Source organism: Phalacrocorax carbo, chromosome 1, assembly GCF_963921805.1.
Source record: "Phalacrocorax carbo chromosome 1, bPhaCar2.1, whole genome shotgun sequence".
Lineage (NCBI taxonomy): Eukaryota > Metazoa > Chordata > Aves > Suliformes > Phalacrocoracidae > Phalacrocorax > Phalacrocorax carbo.
This window is the reverse complement of record NC_087513.1, coordinates 131,834,410-131,856,602: the sequence shown is the minus strand read 5'-3', so window position 1 is coordinate 131,856,602 and position 22,193 is coordinate 131,834,410. Positions and strand designations below refer to the sequence as shown.

The window sequence follows — 22,193 nt, the reverse complement described above, 5'->3', positions numbered from 1 at the left end:
TTAAAGTATTACTGAAAAAAACTTTTCACAAATGCCTGGAATCTAATTTTTATGTTTAATAATTATGCTTAAGCTATTAGAGTGCAATGGTAATACACCAGTTGTAGTAAGTGTTTTAACAGCTAAATTGAATCCACATAACAGAATGGAAAAAAGAACACAACACACAAGATACACTCTTCACATATATACAGAATTGGGAGGCCACTTGCTGGACCAGCTGTAGTTTCTGGTTAGCTTTAGCTAGTAGGAAAGCACGCATCGTGATTGTAAGAGCTCAAAACAATTAATTTGCTCAGTCTCCACAGACACAGAAATTCAGAAGGCAATGACGGACAGCAAAAGAGTGAGAAAGGTAGCAAATAAAAGGCTTTAAATAGCTTCCCCTCTTTCAGTAACATTCACTTAATCTTTCACATTATGTCAAGCTTCAGCCAGCTGCTTACTTGTTCTTATATTTATTTCCTGCTGGACCCAGATAATTTATGAGATACATCAGATAAAAAAAGTTGACAGCAAGCTATAAAGCCAGATATAACCAGTATATTCACTGTAATAAAACTAGAATACTGAATGATTCCTCTTTTAAGAAGAGCAAGACTTTGAACGATACAGCATCTCGGACTCCTCCAAAACAGGTATGTACCATTATAGCTCCCGCTTTTCTTAAAGCAAACTACTGAATTTGAATCAAAGCTATGCAGCTAGGACTCTCCTGTCAACTAACTTTACTTTTGCCCAAAAGAACAGGGATGTAACAAAATGAAGTCTATCTTTTGATACACAGAATACTAGAGAGACTTCCTATGTAGATAAAACTGTGTTAGGCATCAATATTTATTTTAAATTTCTTATCTGATTTGCATTATCAGCATGTTATCCAAACACTTAACACAGCAAAACGATGCAGTATTTCAAGCTTTCACCTTCCATCTCCACAGAACTATGGCAACTCTCTCTGTATACTGAACTTTCATATCTTACACTCCTATGAAAATATTTTGTCTTCTTACCTGATGTATTGGTATGTGCTAGGCCTGTTCACTCTACTGTCCTCAGTTACAGCTGACATTTCCTAAATTGTCAATGACCACATAACTGCTCTAATTCCATTTCAGTACAAAGTTAAACAAACGAACTTAAACAAGTTTCAGTGGTAATTTAAAACTAGTCTTTATCTTGCACCAAAACAGATATGAAGCACTGAACATCCCAGCTGAAGTAGTATTTTATTAGCTGACAGACAGCAAGGGCTAGCTTCCAGCTATAACTGACTGAGCATCTGTAGTAGTTTTTTTGTGTAAAAAAACTCTAGATTATTTTACATCACCATTGGCAATCTTTTCCTCACTGCAACCTAGAAACAAATGCAAAATGCATTCCTAAAATACTGGTCTGATGCATTAAAAAGCTAAAACTCTTAACCAAGTAGCTCAGGCATGACAGAAAGTATTAGAGAAATATTTTAATGGCTGGACTGCCATATCAGGCCCAGTTGGCATGGGTTTATGAAAGGTAGGCCCTGCTTGACTAACCTCCTTCTGTGACCAGGTGACCTGCTTAGCAGATGAGGGAAAGGCGGTGCATGTTATTTACCTAGACTTTAGTAAAGCCATTTTCCCAATGTTTCCCATTGCATTCTTCTATAGAAACTGGCTGCTAAAGGCTTGGATAGGCATTCTCTTTGCTGGGTGAAAAAACTGGCTGGATGGCCCAGCCCAAATGGTGGCGGTGAACAGAGTTAAATCCAGTTGGTGGCCGGTCACAAGTGGTGTTCCCCAGGGCTCAGTACTGGGGCCAGCTCTGTTTAATACCTTTATCAACAATCTGGATGAGGGGATCAAGTGCACCCTCAGCAAGTTTGCAGATGACACCAAGCTGGGCAGGAGTGTTGATCTGCTTGAGGGTAGGAAGGCTCTGCAGAGGGATCTGGACAGGCTGGATCAATGAGTCAAGGTCAATTGTACACGTTCAGCAAGGCCAAGTTCTGGGTCCTGCACTTGGGTCACAACAACCCCATGCAACGCTACAGGCTTGAGGAAGAGTGGCTGGAGAGCTGCCTGGAGGAAAAGGACCTGGGGGAGTTGGTTGACAGCCGGCTGAACAGGAGCCAACAGTGTGCCCAGGTGGCCAAGAAGGCCAACAGCATCCTGGCTTGTATCAGGAATAGTGTGGCCAGCAGGAGCAGGGAGGTGATCGTGCCCCTGTACTCAGCACTGGTGAGGCCACACCTCGAATACTGTGTTCAGTTTTGGGCCCCTCACTGCAAGAAAGACATTGAGTTGCTGGAGCGTGTCCAGAGAAGGGCAGCGAAGCTGGTGAAGGGTCTGGAGAGCAAGTCTTATGAGGAGCAGCTGAGGGAACTGGGGTTGTTTATCCTGGAGAAGAGGAGGCTGAGGGGAGACCTTATTGCTCCCTACAACTGCCTGAAAGGAGGCTACAGTGAAGTGGGGGTCAGTCTCTTCTCCTGATAGGACCAGAGGAAATGGCCTCAAGTTGCACTAGGGGAGGTTTAGACTTGATATTAGGAAAAATTTCTTCACCAAAAGGGTTGTCAAGCACTGGAACAGGCTGCTTAGGGATGTGGTTGAGTCACCATCCCCGGAGGTATTTAAAAGACATGTAGATGTGGCACTTAGGGACATGGTTTAGAGGTGGAGTTGGCAGTGTTAGGTTAATGGTTGGACTTGATCTTAAAGGTCTTTTCCAGAGTAAACATTTCTATGATAATGTGTTAAAACAGGTTGCTTCCCTGAAAAGCAGCAGTTTGGAAATGTCTGAAAAAAGTACAGGAAACCAGTTGTAAGTAATCCTGCAGTTATCAAATCTTGAAAGACGAATTTTTAGTTGTGGTGGGTTAACCTTGACAGGCTGGCAGAGACCCACCCAGCCACCCTCTCACTGCCCCTCCTTGTTGACAGGCTCTGCTTTGACCAGTGACGGGTCTGTTTTGGCCCAACAAGCACTGGCTCTGTCCTGCACGTTGGAGCAGCCTCTGACCTGTTCTCACAGAAGCCACGCCCCTTGCTACCAAGACCTTTTCATGTAAACCCAATACAATAGATAAAGAATATAATTTTAGCAGATAAACACAAAACAAAAAAGCTCATAGGAAGAAGGTGAAGTTACAGACTCAAAACAGGGAAATCATCATCAAGAGATAGCACTAGTCAGAATAAATTAACAAACCAAACAAAACTGAACACTTTCCCAAAAACAAATGTTCTAGTTCAAACAAGAAGTCAAGTAAGCAATTATATCCATGCTACATAGACAGAAACAGCCTTGACCATCTAATCACAAGCTGAAGTCTGCACAGTATGCAATACCAGCATATGAACCCTGAATGGCAACAAAATGTGGAGTTCCAGAAACTGTGTTTTATTGGTAAGGCCATCTATCACCAGGCTTAACAGTCAGCTATTAACACTCTAACAGAAAACTCCAGGTAAACACTGGAGTTGCCTTCCTGTCTGAGAAAAAGTCAGAAGCATCACAATAAGAAACCTGAACTCATTGATATCTTTACATTATGAAATTTTGTAAACTGCTAGTTTGACATGAAGATAAGGAACTTAAACTATCAATGAACCTTCCTGACTGTGATCTTCTCTTTAGCAGCAACCTTTATTTTCAAGAAGCCTGGGTCAAGAATTCCTTTGATTAACACCTCTCAGTTACAAGAGCAATGGGAACTACAGTTTCACCCTTGATCTTCCCCTGAAAGACTACTGAAAGCAGAAACGAATATGAGGTATGGGCTTTCAGAATTTACAGATAGGTCAAAAAAAAAAAGTTATTGGGAAGGAAGAAAAAAAAGGGATAGATACCTGGGGGGTTTTGTGTTCATTTGCTCATTCAAGCTCAGAGTGACCACGTGACCACTCTACGCCTACGTGTGCTTCACAATGCATTAGTTCAGAGCTCTCTAATGCTTACTGTCCAGATCTGATTTACAGCAAACACTCAAGATCTACTCTCATAGTTCATCCTCTGCCTTTGGCTGTTCCATCACTATGGAAATTTCACTAAGCATGTTCCAGCATTTATCATCTTATCTGAGGCAGGGAAGGGGTCTTAAGTCACCATCTAAATTGATACCTACAGCTATCATCTTTGAGCATTTCCATGCAAATATTTCCAGAGCCCTTAACTTTGTCAGCTCAGAACCAATTAACAGAAGTTCTCTTCCACTCCAACTTAGCCAAATTAGCAACACAAGAGGAAAGTTGGAATCCGCATAACAGAGAGAAGACTTAGGAAACCCCTGGGCCTCAATGGACTAGCTTTGCTATTCTTGAATGCACTCCAATGTGACACTTCTAAACTTCTCAACTGGAAGCCCAGAAAGATGACCTAAAACTTAGTATCTTGGTTTCCTGGTTCTATGGAGGAAGGGGAAAGAAACAATCTTCTAGGCTAATGAAGATTTATTATGCAAATAACCTAGTTTTACACAGGTCAATAAGGAAAATATTATATGACTAACGCTCACAACAAAAGGGCACAGATAAACACTGCCAAGAAATCTTACATCACTATGGAAAAACAAAGGTGATAGCTGCTGTTACACTGTTGCATATCAAACTATAAAGGGAAAAGCTATGGTGTAGACTGGCACTCTGAGCAAATCATATTTCATACAGTAAGTCCACATGCGTCTGCAATGGAATCTTCTTGCATTTAACTGTGAGAGAATCCTTTGCTGTAACACAACCACAACGGAAACCTTAACTATTAATAAAACATACTCTGGAACTCAGATGTAAAATATTTTCACCTATGCACTCATGCGACCAACAGAAACCAATGGAAGTGCTTTGCTTGCTGGCACTAGGAAAAGTGGACAGTAAAAAAGAGCTACATGTTTTTAAGGTTTGCTAAGATAGGAAGAGGAGCTCAATCTCCCTTCCTATTCAGGAATGCTCTAACTAGCCACATCATACTATCAAACCTTCTCACTTCCCAATCCAAGTACAATTTCTACCATATTCAGCTTTGTGCTTTCCACAGGAAAACCTACTTCATATTAAAAATACTAGGGATACAGAAATACTAGGGAAAGCATAAAAACTCATCAGAACAAACAATAGGATACCAAACCAGACAAGAGAGCCAGTGAGAAAGAACCTCTCTCAAAAAAATATCAGGATCCTAGATTGCAATTCATGTCGAACAACCTAAACAACAAAACATTAGTGGCAAACTGCCTGTAAATTAAATTATGTCACAGTGCTACAATATTGTACTATGTTTATTACAACCATCTTTTACTCACAGTTTGCGGGTTGATATCATCTTCTCCCATAGGTTCATCCACAATTTGCTGTCCATTCTGTAAAACAGACACAGCAAGTTACTAGAAATGCTGAATCCAAGTACAGAAGTAAATATATTGCAGATGTGCTTTTATGGCATGCTACTTTAAAGGATCAAGTGTGCTCTTCTCCATATTCTATTAAAAAAATTCACTGAATGTAAACACAGAAGGTTGCGTATTGCTGGCATATACCACCACTCTCTTTGATCCTGGAGTATTATCAAACTGGATGAAGTCACAGTAAGAAATATATATAACAATCTGGCATTTGAAGCCTTACTACCACACAGCTAGACATTATTTCCGCTACAACTTCTGCATAAGAGTTAAACCTGATGAAGGCTGAACAGCAAAAAGCCACAACAAAGAACAGATAAACAGGTCCGTTTTAAGAGCAAGACTTTATATAGCAACAATCAGTCCTTACCCTACTACGACTACTTCAAGAACATTTATAACTACAGTATAGCCTTATAAAAAACTAAGAATGCAATGCTGACTTTATTAGACAGCATTTACTACTTTCTGTACGTTTCTAAGGATCATTCTAAAAAGCCATGCAGGAATAGGCTTCTGAATTAGAAATTTCGCTATACATATTTTAAAAAAAGGTGAAATATCTTATTGGTCGTCAAATGCTGTCTTTTTCTTGTCAGTGATACTATAGTTGGAGACTCTCTAAGAGACATTTTTCCCAGAAAGACTTAGAATGACCTTGCTTACACAACAAGCATGAGTATTCGCAATTTGTAAGGAGAAATATTTATTTCCTAAGTTATGGTATCAGGTATCATCTGGGGCATTCATTCTTCGTTTGCTCCTGAAGTTTAACAGCATTTCAATACAATTTCAGAAACAAATGAAAAACTATTAAAAATGGTTACATTTTCCATTACCACTGGAGGCAGAAGTTAAGCTTGTTTGTGCATTGTTTCCCTAGAAAACACAAGGCCTAATTAATCTATTTTTTCAGAACTTAAAGTTACATGCATGTATGGATACTTATTTTCTAGATGTTGGAAAGGTAATAAAAGCTGTTCAGAGATTCAGAGGTTTTAGCTTCATTCTACACCTTCCTTCCCACAGTTCAATTTTTCAGCACACTTCTTGTGTGGAACCTTCCTAACATTTTTCTGTAACAACTTCCGATTAATATGGTCTTCCAGCCTATACATGACTGGAGGAGAATTTTTTATATGAAGCGACAGATTAAATCCTAACAACTTATGAATTCTAATTTTCAAATATGGCAAATACATTGGATGTTCAGTCTTAGATGATTATCAGCTCTCTACCAAGTTTTATCCTAAGCATTTTTTTTTTTCTAAAAGACGCAGCTGGATAAAGCTAAAGTATGAGTGTTATGGATTGCCCAAATACAACACAGGCTTTTTTTTTTTTTTTTTTTTTGTTAGGGGAATGGGAAGAAGGTTTGGCTTCTGACTGTGTTTCCAGTGCAGAGTTCAGGCACATGGTAACACTGCCAATTTCTCACCTCAGCTGGCTTCAGGAAGATACTAGAGACTTCGAGTACGACTAGTCTACTCTAGAAGTCATCTTTCCACGAGGGAGGACCAGTAAGAAATTAGCTTCACATGTCATAGGTTACTGTAGAGGTGAATGTAATCCTTATAAGCTGTCTCAGTTATGGGCAGTCAGCATTACATTTTCTAGTTGTGCAGCTAAGGGTAATTTGATAAAACGATGCTCCAAAAAGCCTAAATTCCCCTCATTGTAGCATCTTTTACTTATAATGTACAAGCAGTGAATATTGCACTATCCTTCCTTAAGATACATAAAAAGTTGAAATTATCAAATAGAAGACCATAAAAATACCAGCTTAGCTAAGTAACAGAAACGAGTGTTTTTAATAAAGCCTGTTTACAAGGAAACATACTATGTATACATATATCGTTACCATCAAGGCCACAAGTCACAATACTTTCCCTTTTTTCAAATCTATGGCATATATTTACATGAAATTAAAAATTGTATTTTAGCTACACATCTCTATTTTCTGTTCATGCTACAAGATAGCTTCCAAAGTATCTCGTCAATAGGAAAAAATGAGAACGAAAAACAGTAGAACAAATAAGACAATTGACTTTAGCCGGAAAGGAGGAGTCTATAATGTCCTAACAACTAACGATGGCTAAACTCTGGGGCCTAAAATAGGGCAATTTGTGTATCAAAGCCATGTGCTCTAAACTGACTCCACATGCAGATTTCTAGAAATAGTGATTCCTGCTACAATAATCATTCCACTGAATAATAATATACATTAACTGCAGGTTAACATACACAGTAAGTTTTAAGATTTCATGCTTACTATTTTAAGGCAACTGAAACATAGCTGAAAGAGGAACACACCATCAGAAATTTGAGACAACCCTGTCTTTGAAGACAAAAAGGCAAGATCAACCTCTCTTTTTAAAAAGGCTCTAATCTTCTACCTCACTGGCTTTTTCAGCATTTTATCAGTCTACCAGAAAAAAAAACACAGCAAACTTTTGCAACACGAATGAACTGTTTTGTACAATCTGGTTTTCCTGTTTAATCCTGCATTGCTTTCAGTTACTTTTCAGTTGAATCCAAGCAATGCATTCCACACACACTTATTGGAACTAGGAACAAACTCAAGAAATCAGCCTTTGCGCCATGCAGTCATGTCTGACCCAGATCACTGGATTAGCAAGATCTTTTTAAATAGGTCTACCCAAGCAATGATTATGCTAAAGGAATCACTGGATGGTAGAACCAGTTTTTCTCAGAACAGTCTGAGCCATGTAAGGTAAAGAAGAATATGTATGTATGATTTATGGTTTGCTGGTATATGATACTATTAAATGGAAAGCAGCTGTGTATTCAGAAAGCCTACAAAGCATACTGCCTTCCTTATGAGTTAAAATGTTAAGCCAAAAGGTTCCTATTGGAAGTGGCAATATTGAAACCACTGTGGAGTGAGGAGGTCAGCAGTATACTTAAGAGGTGAGCAAATGAAATAGATGCCATTTTGCGGGGTGTAGACTCGGCTATAGTATTTAACTAGAGCCAAGGGCATGTCAATGACATAACAGATTGGGACTAGATATAACAGTCCGATGAATACAGAGTAAGAGAAGGATGAATATATCTTTCACAAGTACAGATTGGTCTAATTCCAAAGACAGAGACTCTAGACTTTGCTTATTCTTCAGCTGCACTCCTCCTGTAGTGGGATGCTAAGCAAGAAGGGATCAAAGATCTGGTTATTTCCAGCACTCTGGCTCTCAAAGTAGAACACATTTCAGATGACGGCACAAGAGAACTAAAAGAAAAATAACAGAAAACGTTCACAGAAAGTTTCTACTTACATCTAAACACATCAGCAATCAGTTGACACCATGAAAGTAGGGTCTACTTCCCTGACAAAGGTAACATACAAAATGCTCTTCCAAACCACTCAGATTCCATTTCCTATTCTGGTTTCCAGTGGAAGCGGTCATGTTAAGTTAGCTACAAATTTCACTCCCAAAAGCTTTTAAACCTGTGGCCACATTTCACTACCTCAGTAGAAATGAATACTTGAACACAGTTGGGTTCCAGCAGTTTTCCTGAAGGCACATGGACAGGAACACAAAAGAGATCATACAGGCTCCTTAACTAGGCAGAAAGACATAGGGGAACCTGCATCAGGTGGCTGGTACATGAATGTCCCCCATATGAACTGACAAAACCTCTGACACAAAGGTCAATCAACTACAGAACAGGAAATCAACCATCAATATTTCTAGCAATCAAAAAATTACAGGATTAAACTCACTAAACTCTTCAGATATAATCAAGTACTTCATTTTCCTGGCAAAAAGACAGTTTACAGAAGGCTTTCCCCCCACCCCTCACATTCAGATTATTTCACTTCTTGACCAGTAAGAGACGCTCATAAATAACTGCACTGGAAGTGACCAAGAGGTAGCAAAAGCAAGTAGTGTCAAATGTTAGGGTATTGGTATTAAAAAAAAATACAAACGTACTAAATATTTTGTAAGAAAGGGGTACATCAAGAAATGTAGCCCACATGCCACCCACAATCAATTAACCACTTTTTATGAAGCAGAGTGCAGGATGTTCCCTACACACTACAACTATATATTGATCTACAGTTTTAATGTCACTTGTAAATTTTTATTTTGTTTGTTTTTAAATTCTGATTCCAACATTTACTGCAAGAGATCCAATTCACCTCAGAAGTCTGGCAAAATTGTACTACCTTGGGCACCTGCACAATAAACCTAATGTTATTCTAATTTATCCTTCTGATTAGCACTGGACCCATGTAGGTAATCTTGTACGTAAAACACACCATCTAGCACCCAAAACAGCAATTTGAGCTTAGCAATTTGGTGCAGAATATCTTATTAAAATAGCTACATCAAGTACCAATCATATCCACCATACAGTTTTTTACGGGTATCTAAACCATATTAATTGAAATATTAAGTGAAGGAATCATTATGTTGCCTGTGGTACTAAATTTTTCCTATTTTTCCTGTTAGTTTCATCAATAATATTACAGATAGTATACACTTGAAGTTTTTATATTTAGTTTAATATCTCTATTCTCACGTTCTGTTTGCAAACAAAATTCTACTAATTTGGACTTACCTTGCTGAACTTTATGTTCTTTCCTACAGTTTTAATAGAATTTTTTTCTGAAGCATGTAAGTCTGTCCACAAAGCTTTCTCAATATTAGACACCACCATATATCTTCTTCCTCCCCCAAGACATCTCTGCTTTGTGTTTAGACTATTGCTAGACTATTTTGGGATGTTTAAGTAGCCTCTCTGCCAAATATTTTAACTTTTTTTTACCCAACTATGTTTGTCAGTTGTTTTAACACCCCTTATGAAGTTGATACCAGTCATAGCTTTCGGTATAATTCTTCTACCATTAACCCCAACATTTCCTAATTATTAATGTGGAGCTTGAGCATATAAATTGGTAACCAGTCTTCATACTATTAATGCAGTTCAGTATATAACTATTTACTTCTGCATGTAATTGGTGCCTTTTAGCAGAACCATACCCCCCAACTAAGTGTTATATTCTTAGACCTAACAGTTGAACAAATCAAGAATTATGAACTGTTTACCAGTGCAGGATGATGATTTAAGTATACAAATAAGCAGACAAGATTAGATGTCTGAATCACATAATTTAAAAATCATTATCTAGAAGTTTTAACATACCAATGAATAACATGGGTGGTGATTTAACTATGCTTTGGAATTATAATTTAAATAAATTACCTGGATAAGTTTGAAGTTTCTCCCAGGTAAATCCTAGTTTTCAGCTACCAAAACTTCCAGACTTACCCCACAACTTTTAAACATGAGATTTAATAAAAAACTTCCCCACCCTGCCCTTTAAACTTCCTGAAATAAAGTTGAGGATACCAAAAATAGGTATTTCAAACCACTCAAGAACTGTCTGCATTATTTATTATTTAGTCATTAAAACACTGGCCATATATAAATCTGAGCACTTACACTCTGGTGTTTTCAAGGGACTCTGAACTGACAGATAAAGCGTGCAATCCTTGAATTGTGTAAAGCTGTAACAACGCTTCTGGCTTGTTTCAAAGCAGCACAGAATACAGTATTCCCACTGAAACATTCATAACAAATTTGCTATTAGCAACACAAGGCGCTGCATGGAACTACATTCAGCAAAAGCCTTTCAAACCATACACACTCAAACTTGCTATTCTAAGCAGCAATGAGCTACCCTGAGAAAAAATTCATAGGTCCACAGAAAAATAGTTGAAAATAGACTGAGAGGACCTTGAGAGGTCATCCAATCTATCTCTGTGCACCAAGGCATGATCAGCTACTCCTAATGTTGCTCACAAGACATTTATGTCTAACCCCTTCTTAAATCTTCAGTAATGGAGTTTTCACAATCTATTCCAGTGCTTAACTAAAATGTAAGGGTTTAATAGGATCTGAATTAATCACTTGTGGCCTAACTCCTGAATTGTGAAACCACACAGATCCACAGCACTTTACCTAAATCCTAACCTGATTAAAACCTATTATATATAAGTAGCAGAAGTGAGCTACCATCTTAGACTTCCTTAGCTGTTCTCTCGTAGTATATATTCAATATATTTTGCATATACTATGTTAAAAATTGTACATGCGAGTATTAAAAACACCTTAACTTTTTGAAAAACCAAACAAAAAACTAAAAAGTATTTTTATGAAACAAAGTTACTGCAAGTATTTATTTAATATAAAACTCTTACCTCAAGTTTCATTAACTCCACATAATTTATTCTAAACTTCATTGACTAAGGTGACTGACTTCTTCCTTTGCCGAGTATTAAAAGAAACAGCAGGACATTGAAACTTGCCTCTCTGTAGACAATCAACATCAGATATAAGCCATTAACACGCAGACCATTTAGGTACAAAGTCAAACTTCCTTAAGCTAGGATACTTGGGCAACTTTAACTGTGATTTCGTAAACCCCATCTACTTTACACTACCACCTTCTTATCTAGTATGACTCAAGAGTATAGTTTAACAATACAGAAAAGAAGTCCCGTTTCCTCCACTGTGATGCTTTCTTTGGCACAGGCGCTCACCCAGCCCTGTGCCGAGTCAGGTCAGAAAAGGAAACTAAATAAAAAGTTTGCAGCTCTCAGCGAGTTTAATTCTCTAAATTAACACAGCTTGAAGTCAGACAAGTGCCATGGCATTATCCAAGACACCAAACATACAGTATCATAACATCTTTGTCCAGGCCAACCACTTTCTGTAGCTAAAACAAGCTCTAAACCATGTATATTCACTTGGGGGGTGGGGGTGGGTGGGTGGGGGTGTGTGTGTGTAGAAAAGAAACAAACAAAACAAAAAAAACCAAAACAAAAAACAAGCCAAAACCTAAAAACAGGAAAGTGAATTTTTCATTTAGTTCCCTACCTTTATGGGTCATAAATTATTACACTTAACACACCAATTCAGCAATCCAGCAGCCTCAGTTAAAAACAAACATAAAACCAAACAAAACCCCCCCAAACCACATCACCTATTCTCTTTTAATCTGCTCCAGAGGAAGAAGAAATACACATGCAGAAATCACTTACTTCAATATATCCAACCATTGCTGCACAAATGAAAATAAATTCCTTCTCTGCTCACACACATTGTCCTAAGAGTGACTCTAACACCTGATAATATACAAATATTATTACCAGGACTATTCGCATGAGAAGGCAGGTGTGCTTTGCCTTCACTGCCTCCTGCAGTCCCAGGCCCACTGAAATACCCTGCGCCTGCCTGGGCTCCTTCCAAAGGGGACTGGGGCACACACAGGGGAGTTTGTGCCAGCTCCTTCCCCGTGAGTCAGGGGCAGCCAGCGGGCACAGCAAGGCTGTGTGCTGCAGTTCCTTCCAGTGCAGACACAGGTTTTCAGACATGAGTTGGTTTCTTAGAATCTCTTTGCATGACAAATGACAAAGGTTGAAATTTAATATTGAAGTCAACTAAAGCATTGCTCATTTATGCTCATTCTGTCATTTAGCTATTTTAATAAATTCTACTAAGAGGAGAGACTAAGCTTTGGAGAAACTTCACTATTTCCTAAAATTCAGGATGTCCAAGGTGACTACACAACAAATGCCAACTGCTGGAAGACAGGAGGAGAAAGACTCCCATTAAGTGAAAAAAAAAAAAAGTTTAACATGCAAGTCGAAATTCTAACAGTAACTTCTTTTGGCAATCATATTATATAAGGACTAATACAAATAATAGTCACCATGGACTGGTTACATCCTGAAACCAGTACCTCTTAAGGCTGCAGGACAAAGATTACTTTATTTTTCAAACTTATGTTTTTCCTGGACATTTAAAATCACAACAAAATACCATTTCTTCACATCATCTGTATGTACTTAAACATGTTCTGATAAATTAATGCTTGAAATCAGATGTTAAGTGGAAGTGTAGTTAATTTAATTAATGGAATCTTACAAATTTTGTCAGAAAACAGACCGAGACGAGATAATAATAATGTATTTAGAAGGCACATGCTACTTTACACAATTGAATTGCTTCACTCTAAATAAATAAAAAATAAAGAGAGAAGCACATTTCCTCCAAAAAGAGTTAAGTGGAGCATTAAGCATACCACAGGGGGTTCCTTGCATCAAAGGGAACATATGGTAACTGTTACTGATAAGAAGGAGCTAGCAGTAGCTTTGTGGTTGAGCCACTGGAGTAGGTCCCTGGAAATCAGAGTTCATCTCCTAGCTCTAGAGCTGATCGCATGAATTATGCTAGATGGACTCACTAAGCTGTTGAGTCTCATTTTCCCATCTGCTACACAGGATTTTCCCCCCCCCCCCCCCCCCTTTCCAATGGGTGAAGCATTTAATCTTATTTCAGAGAGTAAGGAGAGAATAAGTAGCACAGTATCATGTATGCCAGCATATAGCACAATATTTGTAGCAATCAACTACTTTAGTTCATCTAAACTTTAAAATTCCCTGAAGAGATTCTAACTTATCCAGTTTTACTGATTAAATTATTCCCCTCTTGAAAGTCACCAAGATTGAAAAAACAATTACAAAGTTTTACTCTTGCCTGAAAAACTGCTTCAAAGTTCCATCACTGAAATACTGCTATGAATTATATTTTTCTGGGGGGTGTGGTGTGGTGTGTGTGACACCAAAACAACACAAACCAAACAAAACCCACCCAAAACCAAATCAAAAACCACAAAAAACCCACAACCCCAAAACCACTATCTTGACTGAGTTCTTAGAGTTGATAGATCTGCCAACTGCCGAGATCAATCAACTCAGAAAGCTGATATTTTTGATGTGCAGAAATAAACACCCACCTTAGTCTATGTATCATTGTGAATCTAAGTCAAGCATTTCAAACGACAAACAATTACAGTTAGTGTGACAGAACCTAATCAATTCAAAGGTGACAGACATGCCTTTGAACATGTCAGTCTGCTCACATCTACTTTCTGTTAGATGTCCCAGCTGTGGCAAGAAATATTACATACACTGTAATGAACAAAACAATTACAAGCTAAAAGCTGCTAATGTCATAAAAAACCCTAACAGAACAATCCAAGAAGTCAAACTCAACACCTTCTACAAGGAAACCAAGAGCTGCAGAGTGCACACAATACTGCATGAAGGTACTGAATTCAGCAGAGTAAAGCACCTGCCCCCCCATCCCACCCAGCTGACAGCAGGACATCAGTATTACGTCACATAGTAGGAATGCGTGAACTAAAAAGAGAGAGCAGGTAAAATTGTACCATTAAGTATCTGAAAAATCTGAAGGAAAAAACCCACACACCTAAACATCGTTTATGCAGATGAGGTATGTAAATACTGTCTTGAGAAACATATGTAACATTTGTTATCTGTCTATCACAGTAGTTTGTGAAATACAGGGTATACTACTTATTTAGGTGAGAATTAAATTGCCAATTACCACTTTTAACGCAGTGTAAGAAAATGTCGCTCCACAAATATGTGAAAAACCCAGACTTCAGAATGCACTGTATTGACAGCAGGTATGCATGAGAACCGATAGCTGAATGCTGCAGAGAAATCTGCCTTTAATAGAGAGATGGCAGATAGTCTTCAAAATCCACACAGAGCAGCCCATTTAGGTGATTCCACTTCGGCTTTGTTTACCTGTGTTGGCTATACCAGAAATGACTGTAAATGTAGCCTTTGCTCCTGTGGAACACAAGTACAACACTGATTACACAGACTAGTACAGAACATAAAGAGACACTGACAACTACAGCCTCATGGCTACAGGTGGCAAGACATTTGATAAATTTCAGATACCACACCAAAAGCATACATTGACATAATGTCACATTGACATCAGAATGGAATTACAAAGCAAAAATTACACTGTACCAGATTCTTTAAAGCATCACCATGACCATTAAATGCTAGCACCCCTTGTCTCGTGCAAGCTTCAAATAATTCTGGATGAAAAAGATAAAGCAAGGAATTCTGCAAAAGGGGATTCATTCATACCACCTATTTAAGCACCTAAATAGGTGATTATAAATCCCCTGTCAAAAGCAGTGGAAAAAACTGAGCTTTCTACACAGCCAATTTAGAGCACCTAAATTAAACCTCCTAAAGATAGATGGCACAAATGCTTCCCAGAAAGTCTAGCAAACAGCATCTCCTTATGATAGCCAGCTCTTTCAGTGTACTGATGTTCAAAATTTGGCTGCCATAACTGTATTCATTCTCCTCCAGTCAACATTGATATGCATAGCAGGGTGTACAGATCAAAGGATCAGGCTAGTTATTCAGGCATTCAAATACAAACTCAAACCATCAATACTTAATTTGCTTGAAAGCAGATGACTTGAAATAACAGGCGCATTCTCACCATTAAAAACAAACCTATGCTTGTTATAAATCTTGAGTAGACCCTGAATCAATAAAAACATCATCATTCCACAGGCTTTAAAGGTCTTGCAATTTAAAAGGTGAAACTTGAAAACCAAAACCCCACACATTATACTATATATACTATTTTTAACATAATTTGTCTAACAACTTTACACATTGAAAAAGCTGTCACAGATGCAATGTGGATCGCTGACCTATTTGCACCTGTAGAAACAGAAGTCCTACAATGGATCTCTGAAAACTACAAACCCGTATTTTATCTAGAAAAATCGTTCGCATTATTTCTTAAGAGGGACTGTGTTCTACAGATCTGCTGCCCTGTTACAGCAGCTATTAACTATACCACCTTCCAAAGTAATGCTAGTTAAAGGTATTGTGTACCTCCTACTAAATTTGCTCACACATCACAGCAAACCACCTCCTTGGTGGTACCAGTATGAAAGTAAATGCAGGACTGCACTGGGAAACAAATAAAAAAATTAATACAACATGAAAACTCACAGAGTTGTTAAGACAAGGAAAGTGTCTGAGCTGAGTTTTGAAGTTCAATAATTTGTAATTCCATGTGGATAACACGGTGTTACAAGAACTGTATCAGCAAATCTGAGAGGCTAGCGGAAACTCTTTACCCCACTCAGTACTACAGCTAAAGACATTATTACTATCAAACTACGATGACTGAAATCACAATGAGTTTCTCAGCAGATGTAAAAAATATTTTTTGCCCAAGGATACTCCTGCAGGATAGTGTCTGTAATTAGGATATTGCTATGCTACAGATAAACACAACTCTTGCAAATTGAAAATGTAAGTTATGTATTTCAGTCTTTTTTTTTTATGTATTTGACTTAAACTTACCTATTTTCACTAAAACACCTTTTCTCAAAGACTCATTTCAGGTAAGCAACCTTTCTAAACCTACCATTTTCCTTTTGAGGGTTATCTGAGAAGCTTTTACAGGTGCAGTCTGGTCTTAGAAACAGTGTGTTTACTCTAGACTACAGCATTAGAGTGCAAACCTGTCAGTTCATCATTGTTTCACATTTTGTTAGTGGTCCTAGAAAATTTTTTTGTGATAAACTGCTGCAGACTCATGCCAATGTAAGTGTTTAACTGTTTTTTAGGAAGAGGTAAAATATACCCATTTCAAGAAGTTTATGACAGCAGTTTAAAAACAAATCATGTCTGAAATACACTAAAACAAAGTGTAATTAAGCATGCACATTCACACATTTCAAATAACAATCTATTTTGCTACCTTTAAAGCATATGCACCATTACTGACGTTAACACAGACTGCATGCAGTGAGCATGAAGGCTAAAGTAACAGTTAAGAACCTTTCTCTAAACCATTAGTCTAAGTGGCCTTGCAGAAGCATCTCCCCTACCACCTTCTCCCCTGCCCCCAAGCATCACACTACTACTGTAGTTACTCCCTATTAGAAAAAAAAAAAACAACAACCCCAAACATCTAGAATCACTTCAGAAGTCAGTGAATAGCTGTGAAGAATTTAAAAGTAACTACAGTAACTGGCAAGAATTTAAGAGACAGATCTGCCTGTCAGATGAGAACTGCAGAATTCTTCTGACCCGCAGAGATGCGGCCACTTAGGGCAAAAGGAAGACCAGACAAACATCAAAAGGACAAATACTCCTGATAATGCAGAAACTTAGTGTTGGTCTCTCTTTGCTCCGCTCACTGAGGACTAAGTCCTAACCTTGCAACTAATTGTTGAGAACTGGCCCGAGTCCATACCGTTCAAGATCAGCATCACTTGAAACAGCCTGGCTGCGTATCAGCTGGAGCAGATTCAGGGAGAAGCTGCACTGTCAGAGGAAGCTATTTCTTTTCAGATGGGAGTCTGGTCGCAAACTAGCACATGCATTGTGGGCTACTAGGGAATCACGGAGCAGGCACAACCGACTGTGTAGGTGTAGTGTTTACATAGATCCAAACCAACACATAGTACACTGTAGGAAAAAATGAAAATAACTGAAGGCATCTGTGGCCTCGGTTGCAAGTGAATCTAGTTTCCAGCCGCTCTCATTACCTCACCATAGGAAAGCTGACCCGCGTCCTGCCTAACAAGGGCAGGAGCACAACGCGAACTCCCCGCTACCAGCGGCAGGAAACCACACAGCGCTGCGTCTCAGGGATGTTCCCATAAACGCCGCCAAGCACAAAGCTTCACCCATGCGAAACGTCCCTGCGGTTTCCCAAACGCTTGCGAAACTGCAGAGACAACCCCATCCTGCTTAGATAAGGGGGCAGCGGCACCCGGGCGGGGCGGCCCTCGGCCGCCGCAGGGGGAGCAGCGGCAAATCGACGGCACCGGGCAAGGTGAGGGCAGGCCCCGGCCCTCCGGCCCCCCCATCCCGGGCCGCGGTTGCGGAGGCGGCGGGGCCGCCCCGGGAAGGGAAACTCGCCGTGACAGTAACCAGACACCGCGCTGGAACAAAAGCGCCCGGGTCGGCCGCCGCCGCCGCCGCCGCAGGTTACTCCCTCCCGGGGAAGGGGGCGGAAGGGGAGGGAGCGAGCCGGGAGCAGCCCGGTCCCGCGAAACACGCCCCGAGCCCCGGCGCGGGGGAGTCCCGGCCGGCCCTGGCCCTGAGTCAGTGCCCCGGGGAGGAAGCGGCGCCCAGGGGCCGCCAGGCGGGCGGCGAACGCCCACCCTCACCCCCCGTTGCCGGCCCAGGGGCTCGGCGCCCCACTGTCCCCCGCCGGGCTGCTGCCCCCCGGCCCTCTCCCGGCCCTCCGCCCGCAACCGCGGCGCTACTCGTCCCGAGCGTCCGCGAGGGGAAAACTCTGTCCGTCCCTTGAGCGGCGGCGGCAGCCCAGGTCCCGTTCCCTCCTCGCAACTTTCTCCCCATAACACCCCGCCCGCCCCGTACCTCGGTGCTGCTCTCGGCCGTGCTCTCCACAGCCATCTTCTGCCAAGGGTCCGCCAGCTGCGCCAGGGGCATCTTCCCCGCCCGGCTCCCGCAGCCTCCGCGCTCCGCGTTCCCGCACCCCGGCGGCGGCGGCGAGGCGGGAGCGGTGAGGCAGGCAACGAACCCTCCGGCAGGCGCGGGACACCCCGACTGGCTGTAGCGGCGGCTCCTGCGGCGACTGCTGCCCGCTGCCTCCGTCCGTCCGTCCGTCCGTCCGTCCGTCCCGCCCCCTCCCCGCTGCCAGGCGGAGCCGCGCTTCCGCCCTCCCCCCGGCCCTCCGCCCGGGCCCAGCTTCCGCTCACAACATGGCGGCCAGGCCTTACCTGCCCGGCCAACGGCGCCTGCGCGCCCCACCGCCGGGCGGGTCCCCCGCTGCCCGCAGGTGCCGGGCTGGGCCGGACGGCGAGGCGAGGCGGGCTGCGGGGGATGGGGACGGCGAGGTGCGCCCGGCTCTGCGGGAGCCGAGGGCGAGAGGACCGGGCAGGACCGGGTCAGTCACGGGCGCGGCCATCCCGTGCCGTGCCGCGCCGCCGCCCCTGGCCCAGCCGGTGCTCTGCTCCCGATAGCAAGGCTCGTCCGTACTTGTGCGCTATCCGGCCTGGGCTCGGTTTCGTCCCGCGTTGCGCGGGGCAGCGGCGGGCAGCCCCGCTGCGTTGAAGGGCGGCAGCGGCCGAGGCGCGGTTCTTTCTAGGAAGCGAGGTTCAGTCAGGGCAGCCCCAAGGGAAAAGGCTGTTGGAAACGCGTCGGGAAGCTCGGGCAGGGCCTGGGGCGGCCTCTGCTCCGGCAGGTGAGCTGGGGGGGATTGAGTGAGGCAAAAAGTTTGTTTGCATCCACAGAAGAACAGATGGAGAAGCTGGGAGGCGAGTGAGAGCAGGGAGGAAGACATAGTGTTGTGCAGAATATCATTAAGCAAAGAGGGAAAGGCATTAAGATGCAGGAATTTGTTTTTAGAGCAGTACCATTTAAGTAGTGGTTGGACTGCATGAGTAAGAGTTGCCTTGAAGCGGGAAAGTCATGCTTCTGCAGGCTGGGAGACACGAAGATAAAGCTGTCAAAAAAACCCCACAGGTTCTGAAAACATCCCTTATTTTACTTTATATCCTCAGCTGTTAGCTAGTACACAAACAGCTGACTTAAATGTATACTGAGATACACGAATGTATGCCGTCTTACGTGGTTCTCTTAAAATGTTAAGCACTGTAATAAACACCCATCCTTTTTGCAACATCAGATGGCTTGGCTGAGGCAGAAGAATCCTGGAAACATTAGACCAGCAACTGAAGATGGGTACTGCTGTCAAAGCTAAATTTTTCAGAACTCTGTTTGAGAAGGCCACTTCCTTTTCAACAGCCCTAGCTGTCCCAAATCAATTCTGGATTTTGACAGGTTAACATTCTTTAAATATTTGGAAGGTTTTGGGGGGTATGGGGAATGGCAAGAGTGCTAGTAATTAAAAATGTGTGTGCATGCATGCGTGCATTACTGGATTGAACACAGGCTACGTCTGTTTCTGCTTGGTAGCATTTCTGATCCCACTTTATATTCATGTAAGCATAAATACCTATCTACAAAGAGGTACAAAGGAGTGGATAGGCAGTTGCTCATAATGAATCAGACTTAAGCTGGTGCTCCAGAGACTTCCATATCTGGAGTAAAAGGTCATAGTTGAATGATCACTTGAAGCCATCACCACTGCCAGGAGAAGCAGCTGTGCCCTCCCTTTGCTCCCTGCTCTTCAGTCTGGCCCTTGCATCAGCCTCTCTTTTGAAGTGGTGCAATTGCTTGTGCTGCCACGTGGTGAGTTAGGCTGGGGAACAGATCTATGTCAGAACTAACCCTACCCTTTTTACCTTCTGTTGTCCTCAAAAAAAAAACAAAACAACTCACCAACAAACCCTATCAAAGCTTGAGTTAAAGGTTGAAGAGAGGTCGGGAGTCCGTCCTTCAAAAATGTGCAATTTGCAAAACCGGCCAGTTACTAGTATGAAATTTAGAACAAGGTAACAGAAAACAGATAATTCAGTAGTGCTTGGCAGCCTTCATGCTTAATAGCAAGAAATAATTTTTTTGTAGTCTCATCAGCACCAGGTCACTTCAGTCTCAAACTGGCTGCTGGAATGTTGAATAGAAAGCTCATATTCACAGCAGTTGTACATTATGTGTTTGACACACAAATCAGGATTTTTTTTTTAAAAATCCTTGAGTTCATGTAAAAATCCATGATGAAAAAAATGTTTGCTTCCATCCCTTTGGAAATATCAGCTTCTATTCCCTCACAAGGATAATTCACGTGACAATATGAAAGCTCGTGGATTTGTACCTGCATCAACTATAGTCAGGTCTGAGATGTGCCATTAGCGAGAAGAACCTGAGAAGCTGAAAGGTGGCAACCACAACAGGAAAAAAACCCTAAACCTAAACTTGCATTTAACATAGTCCATGCAATCCTTCTTTATATGATAAGACTTCCTTCCTCGAAAAAATTCCATGATGTCCTCTTTTCCTTTCATAGTTGTCTAGTCCTTTCCTGCCATAGGTACCTATTCCAAATTACTTGCTTGAATTAAAAACTCCTTTTAGAAAGAGAGTGGGTGTTGCATTTCAGTTAGTGTCTCTGAATTTTCTATGTTGGTCATCTTTTGTCCTTCCCTGTATGCATCCTATGAATCTAGAAAAAAACAAGGGCAATTAATTTATGCACTAGCATATAAGAAGGGTGTGAACAATAGAAATCGGACCTTTTCTCAGGCACTGAAGTACAGAGGGTAGGTAGAAGTATGCCCTTTTCATTGTTCAGGGGGGTGAGTATTATCATGCCACACATTTAAATTTTATAAAGGCAAAAGCTGCATTAGGATTTTAATAGGAGCTACTATGCAAGAACAGACTTCAGGGCGAGAAAATAATCTGGAAATTGTCTCCATGGGGAAGAGAAACATACCAGTTAATTTCTAGGAGATGTGGGGGATTCTGACTTTTAGATCCTGCTAAGCTCAGAGTTGGATCGTCTTCTCAGTGAGAGCTAAGACATTTAAGATATTTTGCCTCAAGACAGCAGCTCCTATTTTTCATTCCTTTTGTCTCAGGCCAAAGCAAGATTGTGCTTTTACCTGTGGCAGCAAGACCTTTCCTTTTACCCTCTTTCCCTCGAGGCACAGCCATCACTACTTGACTGTAGTCACCACTAATAACTGCCACCAGACTCGGTTGTGGGGGTTGATTTCACCTTTGCATAAGAGGTTGCAATTGTATTGCATCCACACAGATGTTTTACACGCATTGCACCAGAAAATTTGATCATGTTCATTAGGAAAAGGGTAGCATATGGCACCGAAATGACAGCGCTGTATAAAATCCTGGTAACCTGTCACCATATGGATTAGGTGGGCTTCACAAGCTGCACCATTTCTTGATCTCCCTTCTAACCAATCTCGCTACAATGTCACCCTATTGAAAGGGAGACATCAACTTAAGAGGATTTACGTGTC

General features: G+C 41.3%; 1 protein-coding gene and 1 long non-coding RNA gene across 10 annotated transcripts in view; one reads left to right on the top strand and one right to left on the bottom strand.

Annotated features, from left to right (window-relative positions):
* Positions 1-18,941, bottom strand: part of RPS6KA3 (ribosomal protein S6 kinase A3) — a 79,965-nt gene extending 61,024 nt beyond the window's left edge. For both annotated transcript variants that reach the window (XM_064474391.1, XM_064474399.1), the window contains exons 1-2: positions 18,667-18,941; positions 5,279-5,335 (exon numbers count right to left, since the gene is read on the bottom strand). In XM_064474391.1, the coding sequence (XP_064330461.1) occupies positions 5,279-5,335; positions 18,667-18,738 (129 nt within the window). In that variant the 5' untranslated portion in view covers positions 18,739-18,941. The remainder of the gene's footprint in view (positions 1-5,278; positions 5,336-18,666) is intronic.
* The window catches only part of LOC135317863 (uncharacterized), a 74,413-nt gene continuing 70,258 nt past the window's right edge, over positions 18,039-22,193 (top strand). For 6 of the 8 annotated variants that reach the window (XR_010376480.1, XR_010376474.1, XR_010376471.1 and 3 more), the window contains exon 1: positions 18,054-18,269. This is a non-coding gene — a long non-coding RNA (uncharacterized LOC135317863). Of the gene's footprint in view, positions 18,270-22,193 lie in introns of all 8 variants that reach the window. The other 2 variants (XR_010376479.1, XR_010376473.1) reach the window with 2 other exon arrangements.